This window comes from Acinonyx jubatus, chromosome C2 (assembly GCF_027475565.1).
Source record: "Acinonyx jubatus isolate Ajub_Pintada_27869175 chromosome C2, VMU_Ajub_asm_v1.0, whole genome shotgun sequence".
In the NCBI taxonomy this organism is placed as follows: domain Eukaryota; kingdom Metazoa; phylum Chordata; class Mammalia; order Carnivora; family Felidae; genus Acinonyx; species Acinonyx jubatus.
Window position 1 is genome coordinate 69,011,481 of NC_069384.1, and position 27,152 is coordinate 69,038,632.

At 45.7% G+C, this 27,152-nt stretch overlaps 1 protein-coding gene across 23 annotated transcripts in view; it reads left to right on the plus strand.

Annotated features, from left to right (window-relative positions):
- The window catches only part of KALRN (kalirin RhoGEF kinase), a 661,810-nt gene that overhangs the window by 584,269 nt on the left and 50,389 nt on the right, over nt 1–27,152 (plus strand). For 14 of the 23 annotated variants that reach the window (XM_027061027.2, XM_027061029.2, XM_027061033.2 and 11 more), the window contains 11 exons: nt 3,389–3,672; nt 4,852–4,956; nt 8,361–8,456; nt 16,738–16,868; nt 21,253–21,319; nt 22,115–22,218; nt 22,409–22,478; nt 22,828–22,914; nt 23,794–23,886; nt 24,677–24,727; nt 25,834–25,911. In XM_027061027.2, coding sequence (XP_026916828.1) covers nt 3,389–3,672; nt 4,852–4,956; nt 8,361–8,456; nt 16,738–16,868; nt 21,253–21,319; nt 22,115–22,218; nt 22,409–22,478; nt 22,828–22,914; nt 23,794–23,886; nt 24,677–24,727; nt 25,834–25,911 — 1,166 coding nt within the window. The remainder of the gene's footprint in view (nt 1–3,388; nt 3,673–4,851; nt 4,957–8,360; nt 8,457–16,737; nt 16,869–21,252; nt 21,320–22,114; nt 22,219–22,408; nt 22,479–22,827; nt 22,915–23,793; nt 23,887–24,676; nt 24,728–25,833; nt 25,912–27,152) is intronic. The other 9 variants (XM_027061030.2, XM_027061041.2, XM_027061051.2 and 6 more) reach the window with 3 other exon arrangements.

The window sequence follows — 27,152 nt, forward strand, 5'->3', positions numbered from 1 at the left end:
TGGGGAACTTAATTACGTACAATGCCCAGGGACACATTTGTTTTCCTTGTGACTTAAAACCAGATATTAGCCCTACAGACCCCTTCTATGCCGCAGGGCCGGAGAGGAAGCACTGGTTCAGAGTCCTGGGGCAGATGTAGCGATGCCTGACTTCTGGTCCTAGCTTTGTGATCAACTCATTTGCGACCGTGGATTTCTCATATTTAAACCTTCATTGCTTTATCTGTAAAATTAGACAGTTTTCAGCATTGCAATTGTATAACTTGTATAAATCATGTATAAATGTATGTTTGAAATGTTAAATAGACATAGCAGCTTGATGTTCCTTTTACAATCATTATGAGGCTAAAGGGATACATGGAGTGAATACAGATGTAGGAATAAGATGAATATACGTGCAGTGGAGTCAGATCAGGATTTAAGTCTTGCCTGTCTGCCACTTAACCAACTATGAGCCTTGGTTTCCTGAAAAACTCTGATTTTCTGTTTCCTATGACCAGAATCCTAATAAATAGCACCTCCCTTAGCTTGGAATGGTTCAATAACAGTCTTATTGTTGCAGCTGTTACAAATCAGTCACTTAACTTTTGTGCCTGGAAAGGTACTAGAATAAAATCTCCATTGTCTGCTAATTGTAGACATCTTCCAAAGATGGGGTGAACATAGCATGCCAATTATTCTTTAAAGCCGTAATAAAGTAAGTACAAATTTTCTAAATCGTGCCACATTCTTTTTTAATTTTTTTTTACATGTTTATTTATTTTTGAGAGAGAAAGAGAGAGACAGAAAGTGAATGGGGAAGGGGCAGAGAGAGAGGGAGACACAGGATCCAAAATAGGTTCCAGGCTCTGAGCTGTCAGCAGAGAACACAATGTAGGACTTGAAGTCAGGAGCTATGAGATCATGACCTGAGCTGAAGTCTCATGCTTAACCAACTGAGCCACCCAGGCGCCCGTGCCACATTCTTTATAATCATGCATTCAAAGTAATTTAGTAAAAATTCTCATCACACACACACACAAAGGTAAGTATATGAGATGGTGGGTGTTAACTAGATTTATTGTGATCATTTCACAACAGATACAAGTATCAAGTCATTGATGTACGCTTTGGACTAATACCATGTTATATGTCAATGATATCAAAACCAGAAAATAAAAACAGGAACAAACAAGAGACAAAGTAATTTAGAAACGGTCCTGTCTCCATTTAGGACCCTAACAGTGAATTATGGATTGCTTCCGACACGTGACTTCTCTTGTATGTGGGCTGTGGTTGAATGGCCCTAATTGTTTACACAGAGTAAACTTGAAACAACAAAAGTGAGAGTACACTTGATTGTTAACCTGGACTCCTGTGAGCATTTGTACAGAATGCACCAAGGCAGAGCCACAGGACAGTGGGGAAGGACAGTCCATCAACATTTGCATTTATGAATCTCGAAGTCACGCTATGCTTTGCGATGGAATAGGGAACCTGGAGAGCTGCCTACCCTGCCTAGTAACACAAGGCACGGTTAATGTGATTGGGCCTCTAGTTCTGCTGACACAGTATGTGCTGATTAAGTTTTTGAAGGCTTGGTTTCATAGAGCCATGTGCTATCACAGGGGTCTGGTGAATGAAAAGCTTTTGCAGCTTATCAGCAGAAAGATAACAGAAAGGCCTGGTTCCACTACCAGCCCTGGGGAGATGTGTATCACTCAGGCTTCTGAGAACAGGAGTTTGAGCCATACCAAACACTTCAGAAATAATGTCAACATACCCAGGACCACAGCCAGCAAGGAATTCCCTGAGATAAGATTACAACTTCGTCCTTAAAGGGACGCCAACCAAGTCAGCGGATCCCAAATGTTCCCTGAGCAGAGCAATCCTGTATATTATCCTTTATACCAGGGGACTTTAGGACCTCAATTTTTGTGCTACTAGATGCAAACGCTCAGGTGTTGTTTTCCAAAGTACACACAAAACTCTAGCAGCGTTGAAGAAGATCCCCGCAGGGTCAAGATCCTGAGCTTGCAGCCCTCAAGGTCAGCCAGTTGTAGAAGCTGGAGGCAGCTTTCTATTGGCAAAAAGGATTCATTCACCTTCTTATGGGATTTTGTTTCTTCTCTGTCGGCTACGTCTAGGCCAGAAGGCCTCTAAAGCCAGATTAGTCCTCCAGGCTGGGTCTAGGATAAAGTCGTTATAGGAAAAGATGATTCCGTCTTTGAGAGGAGTAGGTATAAAAAACCACTTCAGTCATTTGTTTCTATACCTAGTCATGTGTTTGGTTTAAATATCAGTATGCGAACTGGCACCGGGGCAGTGGGCCCATCAGGGGTCAAGGCAGAGCGGGTCAGGTATTCTCCCAAGACCATTTTTGCAGTGAGAAGCAGCAGCATGCAGAGAAGTGAGTTGTCTTTGATTTGTCATCCAGACACTTCTTGCTTTGGAGTGCCTCACATTCATTCCTCTGCACCCCTGTGCACAGCCCCAGTGTGGCCGTCTGGATTCTGACTCCTCCTTCCCAGGGCTATGCTGTCTATAGTTACCAGATGAATTAACAAACAAACAAAAAAAACCCTTTTTATTGTGTCCTTTATAAACCCTTTTATTGTGTCTCATAGTAAAGGTCACACACTATTTGATTATTAAATGACCTCACTAATACTTTCTATCCAGTTTCTCCTTCTCCGTCAAATCTTTATTTCATTCAGAGGATCTACTTATTTGGGCTGTGTTCACTTACTTTTCAATATTCGTACCTCTGTGCTTTTGTTCCTGCTGTCTCCCCCTTTTGAAATTCCTTCTCCCCTTCGTTAAGCCAATTCAGACCAATCCCGCCTACACTGATCTGACCTTCCTCTGAACTCTGCTAGCTTATCGCCTGAAGTCCATACCAGCCCTGTGGCAATTAATCACATACCACTTTGTGAATTTGTCTTTATTTTACATGCTCCATCTTGCTCTTTCACTCTTCTTTCACACACTCTGTGTGTGTGTGTGTGTGTGTGTGTGTGTGTGTGTGTGTAGCTAGATAAGAAGTCTTTGAAAATAAAACCTACGTCTTATACGTCTTTAAAATGCATTACCTAATAGGTGCTCCATGACATTGTTTTTGGTTGGTGATTCTTGCTTAGGATTTTAATTTTATTTCAATGAAGGTAGGATTCTTTGTCTTCTCTTCACTCCTATATCCACAGAACCTGGAGCAGTGCCTTGCACATTAAAAATTGATGTCAGCTGTTACTACCCTCTAGAGAGGGTTGCCTTGACCAGGGTCTGCAGCTGGCCTTGACATTCTGCCTTGTATCCTAGCTTCCTGAGGATGAAGTTGTCTTACTCCCAGGCCAGCCAGCTCCCTTAACTGCCTCTGACATGGCCATGTCTGTCTGTTCTTTCTCCTCAGATGCATACTCCCATTCCTCAAGTGAAAACGGAGGCAAGTCTGAGTCAGTGGCCAACCTGCAGTCTCAGCCCTCCCTGAACTCCATCCACAGCTCCCCCGGTCCCAAGCGTTCTACTAACACCCTTAAGAAGTGGCTGACGAGCCCCGTGCGCCGGCTCAACAGCGGGAAAGCAGATGGAAACATCAAGAAGCAGAAGAAAGTACGAGATGGCCGGAAGAGCTTCGACCTGGGATCTCCCAAGCCTGGGGATGAGACGACCCCTCAGGGAGACAGTGCAGATGAGGTACTTCCACGTGGCCCTGGAGCCTCCCTCAGGAGGGGGCTTCTGATATACATCCTTCCTGGAACCTTGTGAGGCATCCTTCCGTGGGTTCTGTAAACCAGCCAGTCTCTAGTCCCCAGGAGTTTGTGTTCTTGAACCCAAGTGATCTGAGCTTTTGTACTAACAAGACCTTGCCAGTCTGATGTGTGACCAATTCAGAGACTGGCACATAGAATTTCCAGCAGATAGCCAACATCTTGCCAGATTTGGAGATAGGGGCGTGGGCCTAAAGGGAGTCATCTGGTCACCTAATCCCCTACCTCTACTAAGGACTACATCAAAACCTGCTAGTTGAGAATAAGAATAAAAGCTGAGAGATTATAGCTGTTTTCAAGTATCTAGAGCAGTGCCACATATGAAAGGGAATGGACAACTCCATGTTGCTCCAGACGGGAGAATTATGAGTAACAGGTGAAGGTTTACAGAAGGCAAGGTTTCAGCTCAAAGAGTGACTTTAATGGGGGTCAACCAGTGATGAGGTAGGCTGTCATGAAAGCGAATGGACACCTGTGCTAGAAGGGGTGGGGATACCACATGACCTCACAAAGCAGTCGGAGAGGTCCCTGTGTTAGCCCAGAGGTCAGACCAGGTGACCTCTGAAGTCCCTTTCAGAGCTGAGATTCTGTAATTAAAATACAGTGGGTATGTTTTAGTTGAGAGAATGAGAGCTATTTTTTTTTTTCTGGCAAACCCACTCTAGTCCCTGATGTAGCTAAGCAATTCTTCCTGCTGTGTAACCAGACTCTCTTTGTAATTCCATGCTATCTGCCCTTTCTCCTTCTGAGAATGACAGTAGAGCCTGGTGATATTCAGATTGTGGTTTAATAGTCCTTCAAAAGCTTAAAAAGTCAGGCTCTCTCTGACCACTCTCAGCTTTTTCTTTTCCTGGCTAATCAATGAGGTAGATGTTTCTCGTGTGTGTGTGTGTGTGTGTGTGTCCCTATTTGAACCTCCCTGTCCTTTGAGATAAGAAGGTGTACCCATTCCACAGAGGAGGGTAGTGAGGCTGAAAAAATAGGGATGTATTGAGAAAGGAGATCTTACATGTTGCTTTTTAAAAAATTCTAAGTCCTGAACCATTGATGTCTTTAACTATATGATACATATGACTGTATGACTAATACTGCTCTTTTGTTCTAGAAGAACAAGAAAGGATGGGGTGAAGATGAGCCAGATGAAGAGTCACACACCCCCCTCCCTCCACCTATGAAGATCTTTGACAATGACCCTACGCAGGACGAGATGGTAGGATTTCCTTACTTTCTGATCTGAAAGAACAATGTGTAATACATGGCGATTTTGTTGTGTGTGTGCGGTGGGGGTAGTAATACTCTCTCTTCCTTGTTATCTCTCCGAATCCATGGTGATGTAGGTTCCCTCTGTATTCTGTAGGTGTCCCCGCCCCCAGCCCTGGAGGTCTGATTTCATTCTGGGCAGGGTAGGGGCATGCAGAAGTGGGAATCTGTCTGGTCTCTCCTCCTGTTGATGAAGGGTAATGACTCTGTCTTTGGAAGCTATAGATCCCAAAAGAAACTGTTTGTCTCAAAAGGAATCTGAGGTGGTTCCAGGCCGTGATCACTTTGTTGCACCTGACTTCCAACTTCTGTTTTGGTTGATTGTTTTTCCCTATACTCAACTCTAAAATCCAAATAATGGTAACTTCCAGTCAGCCCCGGTGGTATGAAAATTCCACAAGTACCGCGTAAGGGATGGAGGCGCTGCTGAGGGGAGGCTGCCGGCAAAGGCGGGAGAGCCTAAGGTGCAGGCTGCCACATTCTTGGTGTTACAGAATTCCCTGAGTCACCAACATGCATAGACTCACAGGTGTACGAAGTGTGGATGTCTCCAAGGGCTCTAATCGCAGAACGATCGCCCCGATGGCTCTAGAGCAGAGGCTCGGCTTGGATGTGCTTCCAAGCGTGCTGGCCAAGACGTGGGCTGCTCTAACTGCGTGCTCTGTCACTCATCTTGCTTGCAAACCATGCTTTCACCTCACTGGGTTTTTCCTGCCTTCTCTTAGTGTTGCTATCCTGTTGGGTTTGACAGGTTGGAGTGGTGGTTTCAGGTTTCAGTGGTGCTTTACATTTTCTTTTCAGTGTGGTTTGTGGTCCTGGTGGTGGTGGTGGTGGTGGCCTAGCCATCCCTCCAGGGTCTCCTTGTATTGTCTACTGCCCTGCCTTGTAGTAGCACAGCCTCCCCTAAGGTGGTGAGCCCAGCCTGGGCAGGGAACACATCTTGACAACATCACCTGGGATACAATTCAGAAAGTACTGTTTGCCGATGCTTCAGCATTTCTGGTGATGTCCCCATTCTTGTTTTAATTCCCTCTGCTTTGCATTTGGGTCATTATTAACCCACAGACATTAATTGAGGTCTTCCTGGGTGCCACGCTAGAGGGACAGATTCTAGGGACAGGATGATGACTGAGATGCCCCCCTCTGTGGACTCAATCATAAGAGGTGCACAGTTGTGTGGCCCCTCCTAAGGTGACGTTGGTGGCCCTGACTCTTAACTTTTGGAAGGAAAAGTGTCAGGAAGCATGGCGTGATGCCCATCCTAGATTCCCAGGGGCAGAAATGCCCGTGCTTCACACTGAGATCAGAATGAGAACCAACCTGCTGCGTTCCCAGAGGCCTATCCTTGTAAAATGTTCCACAAACAGTGACAGCATATGTGGGGAGTGGGGAGCTCATGTGACTGTATCTGCCACCCCACACAGCACAGCCCTCCACACGGAGGTGCCAGCTTGCGTAAGATAAGTAAAGGTCACGAACCCTCTCCCTCAAATTCCCTCAAACACAGCTTGTTTTGGGAAAGAGGATGTTATGTTGTTTCTGGATAATCTTTAACTGAAAATGCAGACTTACCCCAAACATTCGTGTAGGCTTTTTGTTATCCGGAAAGAGGGCAGACACATTAGCCCTCCTCAGTCCTGCTTGTTTGATTCCCAGAAATTTGTTTCTCTGAAATATTTGCTAAGCCTCAGAACTTCTAGCAAATGGAGTTGAACTTACTAAGTAATTTTTACAATAGTCTATGAGGAATTTTTAAGTCTACCTATTGTAATGTTACCTGATCACCTTGATTCTCCATGTTTCCTTCTAATAACTGTTCATATGCATGTGTGTTTTATTTTTATCATTTTAATATGCACATCTTATGTTCAATGCTTTCCTTAGTATTTTTCTAAAATTGTGTTGATTTTACCTTCGTAAGTGTGATTTTAATAGCTGGGGACAGTGTCACTTATTTGATGTGCCATAATTTGCTTGATCAGCCTGTTTTGGGATATCCTGGGGTGTTTTCAGTTTTTGCTCTCCTAGATAACACTGCTACAGATCATTTTGTACGTACAGCATTTGTTCTTTTGACGTCTGTCCTTGGAATAAGTTCCCAGGGGTAGGATTACTAAATCAAAAATTTGATAGCTTGGATTTCCAAACAAACTTAACCTCCTTTCCTGCATTCTCCAGAAGAGGAAAAAGAGTGTTGTTCTATCTCCTTAATTACATTTATTTGGCTTTTTTCTTTTTACCCCATCTCCGAAGCAAAGACCTAAACTAACTTTTAAATTAGACAACAAGTAGCTTCCTTTTTGAAACTCTTCCCCCTAACTTAAGGGACAAACTTGAAGCCAGACTGTGGCCGAAACAGTCAGCTTTTTACCCTTGCAGTGATCAGTGTCAGATGCTGAAGGAGCATGTGTCCCGGACCCTCTGTTTTGCCTTCTGCTTTGCTCTGCCAGGGGGGAAAGCTCATACATGCATGCAGGGTTAACCATTTCTCCCCAGTTTCTTCTCAAGTAGGAGAAGAAAGACAAAAACCACTGTCCCTCCATGAGCAGGATTCCCCAAACCAATGACGAAACAGCCACATAGACCAGTCCCTATTGCTGATACAGGGGGATGGGCAGCAGGCCCTTGGCTTGAACCTCCTTTACTGTGAACAGGATAGTCCTTGGTCACTTCAGCAAGACACACAGAAATCCTTGGTAAAATTGTTTATTACATCCTGGTATTCCTGTTAGGGGCCTTACCAGAAGCAGCTGTGTGTGTGTGTGTGTGTGTGTGTGTGTGTGTGTGTGTGTGTGAATGCATGTGCACACATGTGAGTGGGGAGAGGGTTTCTAGCTTCCTGGTCTTTAAGTGCTCTGCCCTTGAATTTTTGTTTGATACACACTGAAGATCTATATTTTAAATCTGTATTTGGCTAAAGCAAAAACAATTTCTTTGGATACATTTGAGGCTAGGTTTATGGACTCCTTTCATACCCTGGAACGGCAATGGGCAGCCCTTTAACAGCCAAAATTCTGTCTGTCCCTCTCTCCTGTTGCTGACAGTGGGTGCAGCCCTTACATTTGGCCCCCCAGGAACTCAGCAAACCCTGCCCTCAGCTGCTCCAGAAGCCTGCCTAAGGAGAGCCTAGTCCCATGCCTGCTTTGCTGCTGGCCAGAACTCCTGACAAGGGGACAGGCGGGCCTGTCCCCATACCCACACTGCCTTCTATCTCCCTCTGTGATCTCTTCCCTCTAAACATAAAGCTTTGCTTCCCTTGCCTGCCTTGAGCTTTGGACTTGCTGTTTTGCTTCCTAATTGCTATTCCTCATTCCTTGCTAATCTGCTTTTCCTTTGCTGCTCAATGTCTTGCAGTCCTCCTCTTTGCTAGCAGCCCGGCAGGCTTCCACTGAAGTACCTTCTGCTGCAGACCTTGTCAGTGCAATAGAACAATTGGTCAAAAGCAAGCTGGTAAGTGGGGGTCCTGGAGGCAGTTCTGCGTGTGTGTTACCTCCATGTGGCTCCCAGGGCCTGGCGTCTATGTGCCGTGTCCTCCTTTGCGCCTATCCCCATTCCTCCTATAGGATTGTTTCTGGCTGATGATTGTTTCTAAAAACCTTTGCCCCAAAGCCTGTTTTTGTTTTTTGCTTTTTGGTTTTTGGTTTTGGAATGGGCATAGGCAATTAACAGGCCCTTTGGGGATTGTGGCATTGATGAAAGGAAAAAAGTATCCAAGACAAAATAGCCTTCCTGTGAAACCAGTCCACTGGCCTACCTGGACGCGGCATTTGGACAGTGACTGATGTATGTCTGGTTAGCCCTGAAGCTAACTTGGCTGCTGAGACACAGAACATGGATTGGGTCTTTGAAAGCACCAGGTAATTTTATTCGGGGACCCCAGACAATTTTCTAGCTTGCAGAGTCTGCAAGATTGCTAATTATAAAGGGGAATGCTCCAACTGAATTGTTTCCCTCACTGTCCCCAAACATGCACTTGGCTTTCCTCTCTCCAAGTTTCTGTTCATACCACCACCCTACTTCTCTGGAATGTTCCCCCACTCGTTCTTGCTTTCTAAAGCGTAACAGTCCTTCAAGGCCCCACTGGGATCTCATCTCTCCAAAAGGGCTTCCCTGACCAGTCCAGGCCAGATTTCCTCTGCAGCCCCATGGCAATTACTATGTAAGCCACCTGCTGCCGGGGACAGCTCTTAGATAGTTCCGTTGGGTTATTTGTTGAAGTGTCTTAATCTCTTCATTGCCTTCATCTTCACAGCTTCCATACCCAGCTAGATGATCGGTCATTTAGGACATTTTCTTCTCCTCCATTAACACACAGGAATCTTTCACACTCACAGTTTCATCAGTACACGCTTGTTTCCAAAAGGTTATATTTTCCTATATTTTGGATTACCTGTATCCTGCTCTTTGTGCTCACCTTAGCACTGTTGGGAATCCCTGCAGACCTCTGGTTATGTAGTTGCCATGTCTGGTGTTAAACAGGTAAGTGCAGATATTGAGAAGCCCCATAAGAGCAAGTCTCCCAGAAGAGAGGGGGCATAGGATGGAGTCGATCAGCCCCGTAACAGGCTTTCAGCAAATGTCTGTGAAACGAGTGGTTTTTTTGTGGTGTGTTTCCCATAAGAAGAACTTTAACTTCCTCCTCCACCAATAATTACTTCTTGAGGACCTGCGGTGAACCCAGAATTAGAGAGATTTCTTTGGCCAAACATGTGAAACCAAGCCCATATGATGGAGAGGAATGAGGGAACGGTAATTTGGTTTCTCAGAATCTTTTCACCAAAATTTTGCCCTCTCCTTTGCCCTCTCCTCTGCTTTCTCTTTCTTCCCATCCTAGTATGCATCCACTGTGGGATAGCAGTGAAGCAACGGTGGGTGGTTGTTTCCCCTGCCACATTTGGAAATCCTGAGTTGCATTCTTACTTCTGAGACTTGTATTTTTATTCCTCATTAGCTCTTTAGCTTAAAAGAGGGTAGGATCTAGGAGCGCCTGGGTGGCTCAGCAGGTTAAGGGTCTGACTTCAGCTCAGATCATGATTTTGCGGTTCGTGAGTTTGAGCCCCACGTCAGGCTCTGTGATGACAGCTCGGAACCTGGAGCCTGCTTCAGATTCTGGGTCTCTCTCTCTCTCTCTCTCTCTCTCTCTCTCTGCCCCTCCCCCCGCCTGTGCTCTGTCTCTCTCAAAAAATGAATTAATATTTAAATTTTTTTTAAAAAGAGGGTAGGATCCAGAACCTATGAAAATTCTGGAGTTTTTATTTGATTGTAAGTTCAACAGTGTGACTGCTACCAAAATAGCTTGTGTGGTCATAGGCTAGGTTAACGAAAGTACAGTGTACAATCAAGGAAAGTAATAGCTCCATTGTAGTCAAAGTTCTTTAGCCCATACCGGTCATGAGTAGTGTGGGAGTCATGTATCAGGCTCTGAATGCTGCATTCTGAAGTGTTCTTGAACTCAGTGAAAGGGCCCCAGAGGAGGTAACCAGTACCATGTGGTCCGTATCCTTTGAAGGAAAGTTGAAGACACTGGGTTAAGTATGGGGAGAAGTTAGGAGAGAGAAGGCTCATGAGAGCTATCCTGACATAATCGAGGACTGCTGTGGGAAAGAAGAGTTGGTGTCACTCTTTGTTGCTCCAGAGGGTGGAGCCTAGACCTGTGGGTAGAAGTTATCTTAGTTCAGTATAGCATGAGCTAGTAAGTTCCTTTCCAGTGTACAGGCTGGAAGTTTTACAGGAGCATCTAGTGTACTTGGACTTTTATATCTAGGGCTTGGATTCTTTCTGCTTTCTTTTTCGGTTGCTCCAGAGGTAGCACCAAACTCTGCTCCACCCAAAAGTCCTGAGATCCCTTGTGTCTCTGAGTCCCAGAGCCGTCCTTGGTGCTTTATGGTCACATGGTCATGGCTGCACTGAGGCGGCTGCCCCAGAGGTACCATCTCCGCTGAGCGGCTGGTAGGAAGCAAGGGTAGGTGTCCTCTAGCTCACCTGCAATGCAGATAAAGCCCTTGAAGTTCCCCCACAACCTCCTTTGGCAAGTCCCTCTGGACATTAATGGCCACTGGAGTTCTTCTTTGCCAGCCCTGGTCTTTAATCACTGCTTTTATTTACCAGGAGAAGACGCCCTCCCACCTCTCCCCAAATAGAGCTAACGCATTTTTTTCCACATTTTGTATTAAGGTATAGTCTCTAACTCCAAGCCAGGTACAAGGACTCCCCCCTTCTTTTCCTGTGTGATCTTTGTTTTTACTTTTTTGAGTAACCTATACCCCCAACATAGGGCTCAAACTGACGACCCTGAGACCAAGAGTCACATACATGCTCTACTGACTGAGCCAGCCAGGTGCCCCTCCCTGTGTGATTTTTAATAAAGCTTTTCCTAGATGTGTGGACTGGTGGTGGCAGTGGTGGGTGTGTAAGGAATCATAGATCTAGCTGGTAGTCCTGCCTCTGCTACTTTACTGTGTAGCCTTGGGCAAGTTACTTAGTCTACTGGGGCCTCTCTTTATCTCCTTTATCAGCAGTGAGGATTCTGTCCACCTGAATCTTAGCTCAAAAGAGATACCATGATGATTGAGTAGGTGTGAATGCGCTTTGTAAAATGATAAGTAAGCATCCTACAAATGTTAGCTCTTAGCCACCTCATCTGTACTCTGAATGGCAGGGAAAGGGAACAGCGTCATCCCTTTATCTCCCACGGCCCTGTTCGAGTCATGGGAGCATAGAATGTGTCAGCCAATAGATTGCTGGTTGGATGAAAGTTGCAGGGTGATAGCTTAACAATCTATATGACTTGGTTTTATCCCTCAAGCTTGAGGAACAAGAGCTTCCTGGCCATGTGAAAATGTGTCTTTGAACTTGTGTCTCTAAACAGCCACAGGATTTCACAACCTGCCTGAGATGAAAGATCAAGCCTCCTCCCTGAGCCCTTGTCCTCAGGTGGCATGTCACAATAGTTTATTGGGCTTGGGAAGGTACCAATGGCCCCTTGACTGATAATCCCCTGCCTTTGGGGGAGGGGCTGCCCGGGATTCAGCTCCTGTTCTAGGCATCCTAGAATGTGTCTACCTGCTTCCGCAAGACTTCCTGCCCTCTGATTCTCCTACTTTGATAGCATTCACCTCCCGAGACCAGCCATGTGGGCCGAGAAACATGTCTAGGGCCAGGCCGCATCTGTGTGTGTGCTTTGCATTCTATTAGGTGAATCAGCCTGCTTTCTCAGTGGCAATCTAGTTAGCCAAGTTCAGAGCCCAGAGAAGAGGAAATAATGGCTGCATCACACCCATGGTGGAGGTGTGTGTTTTCAGGAACTGGGTTCCTCCGGCATCCCTCGATGGAAAAGTTTCAATTTCCACCAAAAAAAATTTTAAGGCAGTCACAAACCTGAAATGTCATTTGCCTGAAAAGTCCAGACTTTAGTTTTTCTCCTATACAGTTATCTTCCCCACCCCCACCCTTAATTTGTCTGGAAATGACTATGATCTAATACTTTTTGTCCAGAGAATGTTATACAAATTTTTAGAAAAGGGTGGGGCTGATAAGAGGTTGGTGTGCTGCCGGGTGCTGGACCAGCACCCTTTTCCTGTTTTATCAGATGACCTTTGATCACTCCCGAAGAGTCCCACAGTACACTCAATAAATTCTCGGAGTCCTACTGTGTGCCAGCTCTGAGATCAAGCATAGAATCTTCCATAATGAAGCTCACAGTCTAGGGTTAGTGCTCACAATGCTCTCCTGCCTGGACTATTAGAATATTTTCCTCTCTGATTTCAGTATGACATCTGTCTACATGACTATCAGACAGATTTTCTTTCTTTTTTTAAAAGAACTTTTTAATAGTTCTTTTTTTTTTTTACTAATAAAATAAGAATATGCTTATTCAAGAAAAATTGGAATAATAACAAGAATATAAACACAAATTATATCTCTGATAATTATCATCTAGACATATTCAGTGCTAAATATTGATACATTTTCTCCTAGACCCTTTGAAAAATAATGTAGTTAATCAGAATACAGACAAATCCTTTTTTGCCTTACTGTCATATCAGGGACATTTTCCCAAGAGATGAAAAGCCCTTAGGAATATTAAGAGTGATCTTCCTGGAGCGCCTGGGTGGCTCAATCTGTTAAGCATCAGACTCTTGACTTCGGCTTAGGTCATGATTTCACAGTCCCTAGGTTCCAGTCCTGCACTGGGCTCTGTGCTGTCAGCACAGAGCCTGCTTGGGATCCTCTGTCTCCCTCTCTCTCTGCCCCTCCCTGCTCACACTCTATCTCTCTCTTCTCTCAAAATTGTTTGAATAAACATTTTTAAAAAATTAAAAACCCTTTTGTCATTCATTTTAGAAAGTACAGTCTCTACTTATTAATGCTACACATAAGGCTTTACACATATGATTTATCCCTGTGCACTTCCCCAGGGTTATCTACCTCACCCTTTACCTCTTCCTTCCCTAGCACTCACTCACCCCAACTCACACAACACACAATCACTTGCCACCAGCCCCCACATCTCGCCCTTTCATACCCCATATCCCATCTGTGTCAGGCTGCTTCCAGCTTCCCAGGCTGCCCTGGGAAGGTTCACAGCTTGATCCTTTACTCAGAGTGCTGCTCCCACCTGGGATGCTCTCCCATCAGTGTATTTATTTCCCAATACTCACTTCAAGCATTGCCTCTTCCATTAAGCCTTTCCCTTCCCTCTCCACCCCACCATAGAGCTGCCCACCCCCCTTTTCATCCTCCTTGATACCTTTTTCATCTAGAACAGCACCCAGGATAGGTAAGGTAGGAAGCCAAATCTTACTCATTTTCATTTCTGCAGTTGCTTGGCAAATATCAGCATGTAGTAGCTGTTCAATAAATATTTATCTGAGTACAAACAAATGATCAATTGCAGTTCTGTGTAATGAATGCTGTGCAGGGGATGTGTAAAGGGTGCTTAGAGGAGCCCAGACAAGGGGGGTTTTATGGGTGTGTGATCCACGATCCAGCAGACAGGAAATGTGTTCATTTTTATTGTGGTGACAGCTCTCCTCTCTTCTTAATCTACTGCTTTGAATCCTATTTGCATTTCTGTTCCCTGACCTTGGACCAGCTAGAGGAACGTCTGTTGTTCTCTTCCTTGTATACTTTCTCCTTTGCCTCCTGAGACTGTTGTGGGCTGAGCCCCGGACAAGGCAGAAGTCTTCCCTGTGGCTACACAGCCCACTACTCATCAGACCTGTGCCTGCTTCCCACCAGAAGCAGCACAGGCACTTGCAGGTTGCCCCCAGCTGCCCTTGCCTGGGACCCAGGATCCCCACTGTAGCACAGGTAGCCAGGTCTCAGAGGGAATCGTATTCGAATTATAAGCACTGATAGCTAACACCATTATTTGAGGCAGATTACCCAGACTACAGCTTGGCCAGACCCTTTATTTCTCTCTTCCTTTCTCACTGCCTCTGCTCTGCTCACCCTCTCACAGAGAGACTTTCCCCAGAGATAATTTGGGCTTCTTTGCTCATAGAACAGGTCAGGCAGGAGGATATGGAACATATTTCCCTGTGTGACACTTTGGACTCCACAGATGTCCTTCATTCCAGAAGGTTGAAAATGGCCCACACCAAGCGGGATGTTGCACAGGAGAACCTTGCAGGCAGAGATGTAAGCCTGTCTCCCCGGGCCTTGCAGTCAGCATCCTGCCAGCCAACAGGCTGCAGAACAAAGGTTGTAATAGGACAATGGGCCAGGGAGGAGGGGAAGTAAAAGGCATGTAATCAGATCAATCACCAGCTCGGTCCATCTGCCTGGGGAGCCTGTCTCTGGTGATGGCACCAGCAGACATGTCACATGTCTCGAAAAGCCTGCCTGTCCACTGGTTTGTCAGACCTCAGCACCAGACATTCTCATTTCCTTAATAACTGGTTACAGATCCTGAATCTATAAATTTTTCTAAACTCTCCTTGACCTTTCTGTATTTTTAGCCTATGCTGCTTCTAGGGATAACTTCCATGGTTGATTACTTGTCCTGTAAAATAACTTGTCAAGTTAAAAGAAACTCTCTCTCTCTCTCTCAAACTTGAAGACACTATCTTCTTAATTCTGGTTTCTACTGTTGTTAACAAATTCATGCTTGGCCCTTGGTACACTTTGTTGGTTTCGGGGTGGGGTGAGGGGCAAGAAGGTTGACGTCTCTTCTCAGCTTTAAAATTTTCACCTTCAGGGGCACCTGGGTGGCTCAGTCAGTTAAGCGTCCAACTCTTGATTTCAGCTCAGGTCATGATCTCACGGTTCATGAGATAGAGCCCCACGTCGGGCTCTGCACTTACAGCACAGAGCCTGCTTGGGATTCTCTCTCTCCTTCTCTCTCTCTGCTCCTCTTCTGCTCACACATATGCTCTCTCTCTCTCAAAAATAAAAATAAATATTTAAAATTTTCAGCTTTAAGTCTTAATATTCCCCACCTGTTCTCATATAATGACTGGCCCATTGGGCACCTCATTTGCTTTTTGTTTCATTCCCCTGGACTTCTCCTACTTTTCTTTGGCCTATTGAAATAGAGCAGCTGAGAGAATTTGGACAGATACTCTAAGTGCAGGTTGTTTAAGACCATGCTGAAGCCTTTTGTTTCTCCTACCTTTTTGGACACTTTCTGATTTTTGTGATTTTAACCTTAGGGCTGATGTTTTCAAAGACTACCGAAGTGAAGCCTTCCCTTTGAGCCTCAGAGGCTGTTGTAAATAGGCCCCTTGTATGGATAGTTTGGACTAGACTCCCATATTTGTTTTGGAGTTGCTCACCTTGACCTTCATCTCCAGTCTTACTGTTTATCCACATTGCTTCTGCCGGTTTCCATAATGAAATGCTAAGCGTCACTGTGTGATCTTTCTTCAAGGACACCTGTAAAAATGCTAAGATCGGCCCCATTTTTGAGCATCCTTCTTGTTAACAGTTCCATCCAAGGACGAGGGTGAACATTTTTAATTTTTCAAGGGATCTACAACTTTTATCTCTGTCTATTCTGTAGAAGTCTGTAGAAAGGAGAGATCTGATCTGAAAATTGAAAAAAACTAAAGCATACATGGGATAACTGTAGCTGTCTCACTCAAGATCGTCCAGTGACTAGGAGATCTGGGGTTAGAATCCTTTGCCCTTAACTCTTGCTAGAGAACTGTAGTAATCCCTTTACTTTGTTTCTCAGTCCTGCAGCACCTTAATTAAAAGAAATTAAAGGGATTCATAAATGAAAGAAAACCCTTGGTCAATAACCTTAGCAAAGATATTTTTAGGAAAGGCTAAATCTATTGCTCTCTTCTTGTCTACATCTCATCGGCTCTTGGGGGGAAAATGTAGCTAATTTAACACACGTGGATTTAGCCAACTAGCTCTCCTATGACTACCCTCTCCTTATCAATTGGATAAGGACCATCAATTGATGGTCCTACAACTGATTAGCATTACTTCTGGCGCCCTTACCCAGAGATGTCACTTTTGACAATTTTCATTATGGCAGGAAATCGGTAGCCCGTGACGCCAAGTTCCTCCTGATTGCTCAAGAAGGCGGCAGTTCTGGGCTGTCTGCTGCTGGAAGAGGGGAGTACCTAGCCTCCTGGTACCTCACTGACATTCAGTGAACACAGCCTTGGCCACTGACCAACCAACTCAGCTGCTGCTAGGCTGGAGGGGGACACGAGGGCTTCCAGATGACTTTTCAATGTACAGTTCTCTAAGGCTATTTTTCTCCTCTTTCCAGAGTCTAGAAGGAGGCTCATACCGGGGAAGCCTGAAAGACCCTGTAGGCTGCCTGAATGAGGGAATGACCCCACCCACACCTCCTAGAAACCTAGAAGAAGAACAGAAAGCCAAGGCCCTGAGGGGCAGGATGTAAGTGACTCCTCCAGATTCTATCCTGGTGCACATGTGTATGGTGAACAATGGGCTAAGGTCGGAGAAATTTGGGGGAGAATTACACTATGTTTCCATTGATATCATTCATTCTAAGTAAAGGTGACCTAGATCTGTGCAGTGTAGCATTGTGAACAAGGCACTGTAGTGGCACCGACTTTAAGAATTTTAGGCTGAGGTGTTTTCTGGGAGATAGCAGCTATGGCTGACCAAGTGTGGTTATAACCAAGGTCTGTTAGAAATTTAAAACATACTGATAAAAGGAAACCAACAAAGTTTAGGAAACTCTGGGACTATTACTATGCTCCCATATTAGAGAATCCATGGCAGAAAGTTGGAAGAGTTTCATCTGAGGAAACATTTCTCAAAATGAAGGGACATAGTATATAGGAAAAGGGAGCCATTGTGCCAGCCAGACAGGGCCTAGCTCCACTCCTTCTCTAAAGGTTTAGTTTTGCATCCATTTGTGGACTTAGCTCCAGGAGAATCTTTTCACTTTTTTTAATAGTTGGGGGGAGGGGGGCACAAACACAATTCACATTGCAGTCCATTTCACAAAAACCCATATATTATGCAAGGTTTGAGTTATCCACCCTGATGTGAAGTCAATCATCTATTACTTGGGCTGATCAAGAAGATATCGGATACCATGAATGCAAAACCACGGTTCCTCCAAAACTTTAGTTTTCTTATTTAGGGTTTGACTCCATGTTGGAAGCAGAGCTTCATGAGTCTTGGACATTGCCTGGTGTGTGTGAGATAGTAAGCACAGAGAACTGGTCCCTCCCTGTTGTTAATTAGTCTGTTTTCTCCCTCAGACTCCTCATCCCTTTAACCTGGTCACAGACATGAGGATTAGCAAAAGTGAGCGAGGCCAGGTCCTTCTGTTGCCTGGAAACAGGCCAAGTGAACATTTATAACTTTCTTTCCTAGGAAACTGAAGTAGAAATGTCATAGCCAAGGCCTGGCCTCAGAGCAGGGCTGTCACCTCACAGTGGAGCTGAGCAAGTGTCTCTTCAGTTCCATATTTACCCCTCAACTTTATGGGTACTCAGGGGAACCTCAAGAATGGAATAGAGATAGAAAAATACCATCTGCAAATGGAAATTTCCTAGGACTTGCACAAAGCTGGTTCTCTTTCACTTCTAGGGTTGTTTTTACATAGATGAGAGCTGGAGCCAATGTTCCAGTCCTTTCCCAAGCCAAAGTAAAACTCAGGTCAGGGAGGAGACCTTTGGGGTAGCAGGTGGTCCTTGGCAAAGCCTGTCACTGCTCTCGTCACTTCAGTTGGAAGGGCCCACGAGCAGTCATGGAAGCCATTGCCCTGCTTCCAGATGTGATATTATCTGATTTTGCTCCAACAGGCAAAATTCTGTTGCCTCTTTAACTCACTATACCCATTTCTTCTCCCTCTTCTTATTCTCTTGCGTGAATCTACAGCTCTCCACATCCTGAGCTATCCTGAAAATCCAACTATTAGAGTATCTCATTGCTCTTGCTGTAACTTATGGCCACAATGAAAGAGAGGATATATAGGTGTCTAATTGTGAAGGCTGTGTGAGGCTAGAGGCTGGGTCGGGCAGGCAGGTACAGAGAATGGAGACTCAATACAGACATTGAAGGGTTAAATGGGAGCTCCATGGAGAAAAGATGAAAACAAAAGGAGAAGAAAAAAGGCTGAGAGTGGACTTGATTGTCCTGAAGTTTTAGTCACCCATTCATTCCATAATAGGTGTTGAGGGCACCTGGGTGGCTTGGTTGGTTTAGCATCCGACTCTTGATTTCGGCTCAGGTCATCATCCCAGGGTCATGGGATTGAGCCCCTCTAAAATTAAAAACTAAAAAAAATAGGTGTTGAATGCCTATTATTATGCACTAAGGCATAGGATATATCAGTGAATAAAATAAACAATAACAACAAAAGAAAAGTCCTTGCTCTCATGGCAAGTTTGCACCATAAAGGGAGAAATAATACAATAAGCAGAATAAAAATAAATTATTTAATATATTAGAAGCTGGGAAAAGAAAAAGTAGTGAGGGAGATTCAGAACATGGTTGGGGCCATGCTGCACTTTTAGATGGTTCTGACATTTGCACGAAGACCAAAAGGAGGTAAGGAATTAGCCATTAGCCATGGAGGAAAAGTGTTCTTGGCTGAGGCAACAGCCAGTGCAAAGGTTCTAAGAGATTTTCTGTGCAAGACCAGCTCTTCCCCACCATTGTGAAACACAGAGGTTAGAAGGAGGTCTGAGCTGTAGCTGGTAGAAGTTTTGTTGGACCAAAGGATAACATTTACCTCATAAAGAATCCTTACTAATAAGAACTGAACATTTTCTAAAATTGCATGATTATCAGTTCAGTTTTTTTGGCAATTGATCATGCATGGTCTTGTGATGCCTGTAACTTAAATCTTTTATGTACCTCTTCAGACTGTCTGGTAATGTGTCATTATCTCCCCAAGTGTTTCATCAGCCCTTCAAGGGAAGTGATGCCAGGTCCACTAGCAGCACCCAGTTTAATCAGTCCCCTTCCCTTCCCTCGAGGCTGGAAAGCCGAAGACAGCCCTCAATCTGTCAGCAGATAGCATAGGATAAAAATATCCCCTGGGGACAGAGAGCTGGACTTCATCTCCAGAGGGCCCTCCCAGCCCCAAATTCCGACTCCCACTTTCCTGTGGGTTTTCTTTTACCACTTTCTTCCAAGCAGTAACATGGGCCATGCTAAAGATATATTTAAATGCTTTTATTTGGCCTTGCCGGTTCCTTCCTGTGGCGTATAACGCATGATTGTGGATTGTGTGTGTTAGAGAGAGGAAACTGGTTGGAAGTACTGGGCATGCTGATAAAGAAGCGCATGTTCCTTTTGCTTTCTCCCTGTCACCCTGAGGCCCAGACCTGGGGATTCGTTGGCTTTTCTGTGTGGTATAGACCAAGAATTTCAGATGAATTGCTTCCTGGGTTCAGAACAGTTATAACCCTTATGCCGGGGGTCCCCTCTGGACATCCCAGAACTTTTTCCCTTCTGCCATTTGGGCCCAAAATGCAGTTGTGTGGCTCCAGGTGAAACTCTTTCAAACTTCGCTAGGACGAGTCAGACTCCAGTAAGCTGCACAGCACCTAGCCTGCTCCAGTACATGGCCCTGAGTGTTTTATGTCCAGCTCTTTACTCTCTGGACAGAAAGAGAAGTGCTTGGTTTTGAGGCCTTGGGGACTCCAGAGAGCCAGTCTGAATAGTTTGCCAGGCAGCAGGTGACAATGAAAGAGCAGAGTCTTTGGACTCTGGTACAATAGGTTCAAATCCCAACTCTGGTACAGACTTTGTCACCATGGGTAATATGGCCTCAGTAATTTTCATCCATATGAAATGGGGCTTATAGTACCTACCTTGATATAAGCATGAGAAAACCTAGATAAAGCACTAGCACAAAGTAAATGCTCCAAGAGGAGGAAATCATTAACAAGAAAGAAACCACGAAAGCAAGTGTCCTTGTAGTGGTTAACCCCCCCATCTGGTGGGTGAGGGGAGGCTGCTGCATGGAAAGTTGTGATTATGAGGTGTCGGCAGTCCATCTTTCTGGCCTTGACTGGGGATTTTGCAGGCCAGTTACCAGGGACACCTCTCTGAGTAATTGTAACTTCTGTATCTCAGAAGCCTCACTTGGTATTGGTATCTCTGAGGCCTCAAAGGTTGTTTATCAAGCAAATGTCTTTCTCCTCTTGATAAGCAAAGAATGGAGTTGAAAGAAAGGAAGAAAAGCCTCACATTGATTCCTTAGCCACAAAGCTTTCATAACTCAGTTTTGCCAAAGTGCCTGTTATTCCTCCTGTCTTGTGTCAGCTCGATTGTTCAGTTATAGGTGAGGGAGGAAAGACCATTAAGGACAGAAAAAAAGGCGGGGGGGTGGCACCTGGATGGCTTAGTCAGTTGAGCATCTGACTCCTGATTTTAGCTCAGGTCACCATCTCCCTGTTCGTAGGATAGAGCCCCGTGTTGGGCTCTGTGCTGACAGTGCAGAGCCTGCTTGGGATTCTCTCTCTCCCTCTCTCCCTGCCCCTCCCCCCTCAAAATAAATAAATACATTTTTAAAAAGAACGGGAAGGAAAATGAGGAGTCCTGAGCATTGGTGTCCCTCTGGCTATTGTGTGCCACCTGGGAAAGCCCCTCTCAGCTCGGTGCCCTCCCCTCTTCAGCAGGACCCTGTCACAGGGAGAGCAACAGTAAGCGCCTTCCAAGGGCTCCCAAGTGTGAGGTTTGGGGTGGTCTTCTCATAAAGGTGCCAAAGTAACTTTCCTGTCAACTTTTGTGCGAAGGTTTCTTGCTTCACAGTGAAGAGGGCCCTCATTGTTCTTAATCTCCTGCTCAGGTTTGTCTTGAATGAGCTGGTACAGACAGAAAAAGACTATGTCAAAGATCTGGGGATTGTGGTGGAGGTGAGTATGTGGCTTGGGGTGGGTCTGCGGTCACCCAACCCGGGGCATTTTGGATCCTACCTGGGCGAGGGGTTTGTAACTTGAAGGTTACATGTTTTTAACTTAGTGTTGTTTACTCTCTCTGGGTATTTGCAGAAATTAAATGAAAAATGATAATAGATCAAATGAACCATGTAGGGTGTTTTTCCTTTTCTCTTTGAAATATCATGAGACATTCAGAGAGAGATGGGGTCCCAGATGTTGCAGCATTTATGGGAGCCTCTTGGTTAGAGTTGAGTCCTTTCACCTTGTTTTTGGTGACCAACTTTCTAACTTAAGAGTTCTTCTTTGGCATTTAACCATGTGGACATATATTCTTCAGAACTACCGGTCCCCATGGGCACTAAGCAGGACACTCCTAGTGAGAGCTTGAGGCTTAGAGTCTCCTTAGATTTTAAGAAGGATGTTTTGGCTACCGAGAGGACAAGCAAAAGTCCACGCGTAAGACAAGACCTTGGACAAGTCCACAGTTAGGAGTCAACTTGGTAGTATATAAAACAGCTCTCTCTCCTCAGGGATTTACTTTAGGGGCATTTAGATACTTGGGTGAGAAAGACTTTCTCTTAAGGGGTTGGAGACAACAAAAGGGACCCAGAGCTCCGTCAGAGTTGTGTCTGTCACTCTGCACGGGGTAAAGTCCTGGCTGCACACTGAGAAACCACAGAGAGTGGGCACTTACGCGGGGCTGCGGTATGGGGCTTGTCAAGAAAGCTGTCTCCTGAAAACGCCCTGCTGACCGCTGCCTCTGCCCTACAGGGCTTCATGAAGAGAATAGAAGAAAAGGGTGTCCCTGAGGACATGCGAGGAAAGGATAAAATCGTGTTTGGAAATATTCACCAGATTTACGACTGGCATAAGGAGTAAGTGCTATGTTGTCCTGAGGACCAGGGGACATCCTAGGAATCCAGGACCCTCCCACCCTCCCCCTGCATCTGGCCTTAGGGGTAGGGTAGGGTTTGGGGAGCCTCTGGTGTTGTTTATCTCCTCACTGAGAAATAATGCAGTTCTGAAGGACGTGGCTTCCTTCCCTTACCCCCTCCCTCCTTTTAGTTTTTTCCTGGCTGAACTGGAAAAATGTATCCAGGAGCAAGACAGGCTGGCACAGCTCTTCATCAAACACGTGAGTTCTTCTTTCCCCCTCTCTGCCCACCCCCTCCGCTCACCCTCCTCACCCCCCCCAACCCCCACCTGCTCCTGTGCTTGCCTCTGAAAATTCCTTCTCTCTCCTGCTCTTCCTCGACTTGCCTTCCCTCTTGTCCCTCTCTGAGTTGTTGCCTTTTTTGTAACCTCCTTGGCAATTTGAAAGATGGGCTCTTGCCTAGCGCACATACTCTCCTACCGTCGATATTTAAGTGCCTTGGCGTGTCCCCGAAGTGTGGAGCGTGTCTGTTGTTCTCGGGGTGAGCAGACCAGCACCCTGGGAGCCCGAGGCGCAGGGTGCCTGAGTGCCTTCTTCCCTGCCTCTGCAGGAGCGGAAGCTGCACATCTACGTGTGGTACTGCCAGAACAAGCCGCGCTCAGAGTACATCGTCGCGGAGTACGACGCTTACTTTGAAGTAAGCTGCTCGGGCTTTGCTGGGCCGGGTGGGGGAAGAAAGTCAGGCCAAGGCAGCCACATTCAGAAATGCCAGCCTTATCTATCCCCAGACCCCCCCCATCCAGTGCCGCGACCCCTTCAGGACAGGGAGAGCTGGCTCGACGGGGCCGTCGGATTAGCTAGATTCCCGATGACCACCTTTCCTCGAGAGGAGCTGAGGCACCCAGGGTGTGGACAGCTCTCAGAAGCCTCTGTCTGTGGAATGACTGTCAGCCAGACACTGCTTCAGAAGCTCCGTCCCCCTTCGGTGACCCCAGCTCAGACCATGCCCACACACTTCCTGCCAGTCCCTGGACACTGTGTGCAGAGGCCCCTCCTCCTTGTCCCCATGCTCCAAGTCACCCCATGCTCTCTGCTCTCATTCCCAGAGGTTCTGTCAAGCACCATAAAGTGTTTGTTTTGCCCCAACCTGGAAATGCTTATTTTGCTGGAGGAGAGGCAAGGCTGTCCCTTGGAAAGAGCTCTCAGCTGAGTGTTTGCAAATCTGCATTGAGGGCCCAGCCCATGAGGCCTATGTCCCAGGAGAAGCCCTTCATTCCTGATGTGGGCCCTGGAGCAGCAGAGAGAACAGAATACCCATCCCAGTTTGTCCCCAGGGCTGGGGTGAGGACACAGGTTGGGAAAGTGCTAGACGTGCAGAATGGTGTGGCAATGTGTGCTGCATGTTGTTAATAACACATTGGCAGTTGTGTGGGCAACTCCACCTCTCCCGTGAGTTGAGGATTCTAAAACTTTATTGGCAAAAGCAAAGTCCTGTCTGTCTCACCTCGAACCCTAATCCCTAGGACCCCAGTTCTTTGGCTCTTTTTTCCCCTAACATATCTCCCTCGCGTTCCAGGAAGTGAAACAGGAGATAAATCAAAGGCTGACACTTAGTGACTTCCTTATCAAGCCCATTCAGAGAATCACAAAATACCAGTTGCTCCTCAAGGTAAGAGAGCTGTGAGCCCGGGTCAGAGCCGGAGAAGGGTCTTCTCCGGCTCTGAGCCAGTGAGCAGGTCAGCATGAGGCTCAGTCTCCACCACACTTTCCCCGTGAACTAGCGGGGGCATCTGTGGGCTCTTACCTTGCCTGTTGGTTTCTTGTGTCAGCTCCGCCTCCAAATAAATTGCACGCAAGCCATTCCTGCCTTTAAGGTTGGTTTTTCGTTCACTGTCTTTCTTTCAATTCACTTTCTTCCTTTGTCACCATCACTGACTTGGGACTTTTAAAAAATAAAAAAATAGTAAGAGCATAAAAATAGAGCAACCACAAGGAGAAAGAAAAGCAAAGGCAAGACCCTCCCTCAAAAGCTTAGATGAGTAATACCTACAATTTGATCATATTTTACTTTTTACAATGGTTTAATTTCATTTGTCTTACAGAATATGAAGTAAAGGGAAGAGAGAGGTTGAGCTTTCCTTTCTCCCAGCCTTTCTGGACATAACTCCCCCCCCACCCTTTCCTGCTCAGTCTCCCTCTCCCTTCTTCCCTCCCTCCCCACCTCCTTTTTCCCATAACTTTTAATCTCTGAGTATTTGGGGTTTTTCTCCATGTTGTTGTTTCCAATATGACTCATAAGTTCATATCTCAACTTCTACAATGCACTGTCATGTCTGTTAGGGAGGAAAGTAGCCTGGGTATCATCACAGGTTTTATGATGCTGGGTTTTTTTTATAGTGCTCTGTTTTCCTAACTGATGTCACCCTCCCGCACCCATCCCCGCTTCCCCCACTTGCTAGGACTTCCTGAGATACAGCGAGAAGGCTGGTTTGGAGTGTTCAGATATCGAGGTGAGTCTTCTGCTCACAACGCTGGCTGCTCTGGGAGCCAGTGTTGGATATCTGTCTCTAACGGGGAAGAGCTGGCTCTAGAGGACCAGCGGTCCAGGCTAACTCCTCTCAGTGACAGCCCCTTGCAAACAAGTGCTCCACAAGATGAGAAATGGCAAGTAATAATGAACACATTGAGTCTTTTTCTGGAACCCAAGAATTCTGTCCTGGGACAGAGCAGAGTTTCACCCCACTCCTGTTCTCTATGTGGCTCTAGTGACATAGGATAAGAAAGGGGGGTATTTGAGTCCCCTGACATCCTTCAGAGATTGTTTCTTTTTTTTTTTTTTTAATTTTTTTTTAACGTTTATTTATTTTTGAGACAGGGAGAGACAGCATGAATGGGGGAGGGTCAGAGAGAGAGGGAGACACAGAATTTGAAACAGGCTCCAAGCTCTGAGCTGTCAGCACAGAGCCTGATGCGGGGCTCGAACTCACGGACCGCGAGATCATGACCTGAGCCGAAGTCGGATGCTTAACCGACTGAGCCACCCAGGCGCCCCAGAGATTGAGTGTTTCAGTGTGCAGTTTTATCCATGAATCCAGGTACTCTTGGAGTTCAAAATATAACATATCCCATTTTCACTCCCTCTTCTACCCCCAAGGATTACTCCCTAAGTGAAGTCCTTTGAGACAATGTCGCCATGGGGATTATTTTAAGCCAGAGAGGTTATAGACCATTCTGGCATGTTATTTTAGGTTCAAACCTCTAGTGTTACGCAAACCAGGCTAAGCTGTTGCTTAGGCAGCCAAGAAGCAACAAAGAAGAAAGAAAATATGAGAAGGAAAGAGAATTGCTAAAGGAAAGTGGGAAGGAGGAAAAGGCAGACTGGGTAGTGTGCCCCCCACAGGTGGTCACTGGTTCACTTGGAGCCCTATACTGATGACCAACACCCAAGCTAGAACAGAAACCCCTGCCCTTTTCTAGGAGTGGGTGGCAGGGACCAGTGTCCTTTCCTAGAATGAAGGAGCCGCTAGAAGGTCCCTGACTTCCAGCACGGAATTGCCTTAAGCTTCCTGCATGAGTGTTCATCCCCTTCCTGAGCCACTGTTTTTCTTTCCCACAGAAAGCAGTGGAGTTAATGTGCCTTGTTCCAAAACGCTGCAATGACATGATGAATCTGGGACGCCTGCAGGGCTTTGAGGTGAGCCCTTAAGAATGCTTCCGAGCCTCTCTCTTCTGGACAGCGGGAGCCTGGGCTGTGAGGCAGTTTCCCTTTGAAGCCCTGTGCCCGCCTCCGCTGCCGCCTCCACTTACCATCTGTGCCTTTGTTCCAGGTCCCTCTGGCTCATGGGCCCAGAAGATTTATCTAATTAGGATATGCAGTGATGGGGCAGTGAGAGAAAGTTACAGAGCAGTCCACAAAGCTGGAGTCACAATTCCAATGGGGCTGGAAAGACCCAAAGTTCCTTGAAACTGTGGACCTGGCAGCAACCTCTTTCCTTTCTTGCTTGCTTGAGGAGTGAGTGAATTTGAGGGAGCACAGAACTATGGGATGGCAGTACACCTGAGGAAAATTGGAACACATTTTTTTTCTTAGAGAGGATGTTTCTAATAAAGAGATGCACATATTGGCTGGCTTTTCAGTTAAATGAACATTTAAAGCTTTAACACATCATGTGCACATTTCTATTCTTTAAAGAAGAGAACCAAGTCTTAAGAGAAACAGCTAGAAGTCCCCAAAATTTTGGCTGCTGTGAATGAACTAGTTTGCTAGGGCTGTTATAACAAAGTCCCACTGGGTGGCTTAAACAACAGAATTTATCGTCTCATTTTTCCGGAAGCTAGGAGTCTGAGATCAAGGATAGGCAGCGGTGGTTCCTTCTGAAAGTTGTAAGAAATGGATCTGACCAGGCCTCCCTCCTTGGGTTGTAGATTGCTGTCTTCATGTTCACATGACATTCTTCTTGTGTCTTCACATTGTCTTCCCTCTGCACATTTTTCTGTGTCCAACTCTTCCCTTTTTATAAGGATACCAGTGATGTTCGAGTAGCACTTACCATAATGACCTCACTTTAACTTCATTCCCTCTGTAAAGACTTTATGTCCCAATATGGTCACATTCTGAGATACTGGGGGGTTAGGACTTCAACATATGAATTGGACAGGGGGAGTAATTCAGCCAATAAAGGTGAACCTTTGAAGAAAAAATTGACTTTCCTACTTTAAGCTTGCTAAGTGGCTGCTGTTAGTTTATATCCAAACCTCATATGCTAACTACATATAATCTGAGAATTAATGTGATAAAATTGGAACTGACACAATTATTGACTGGTATTTAATAATTGTTGAACGACTTAGAGAAAGGTGGGGATCTTCTAATCCTGTTTCCTGATAATCCTGCAACCTAAGACTTTATTACTTTCTAGAGAAAAGGGGTTCCTA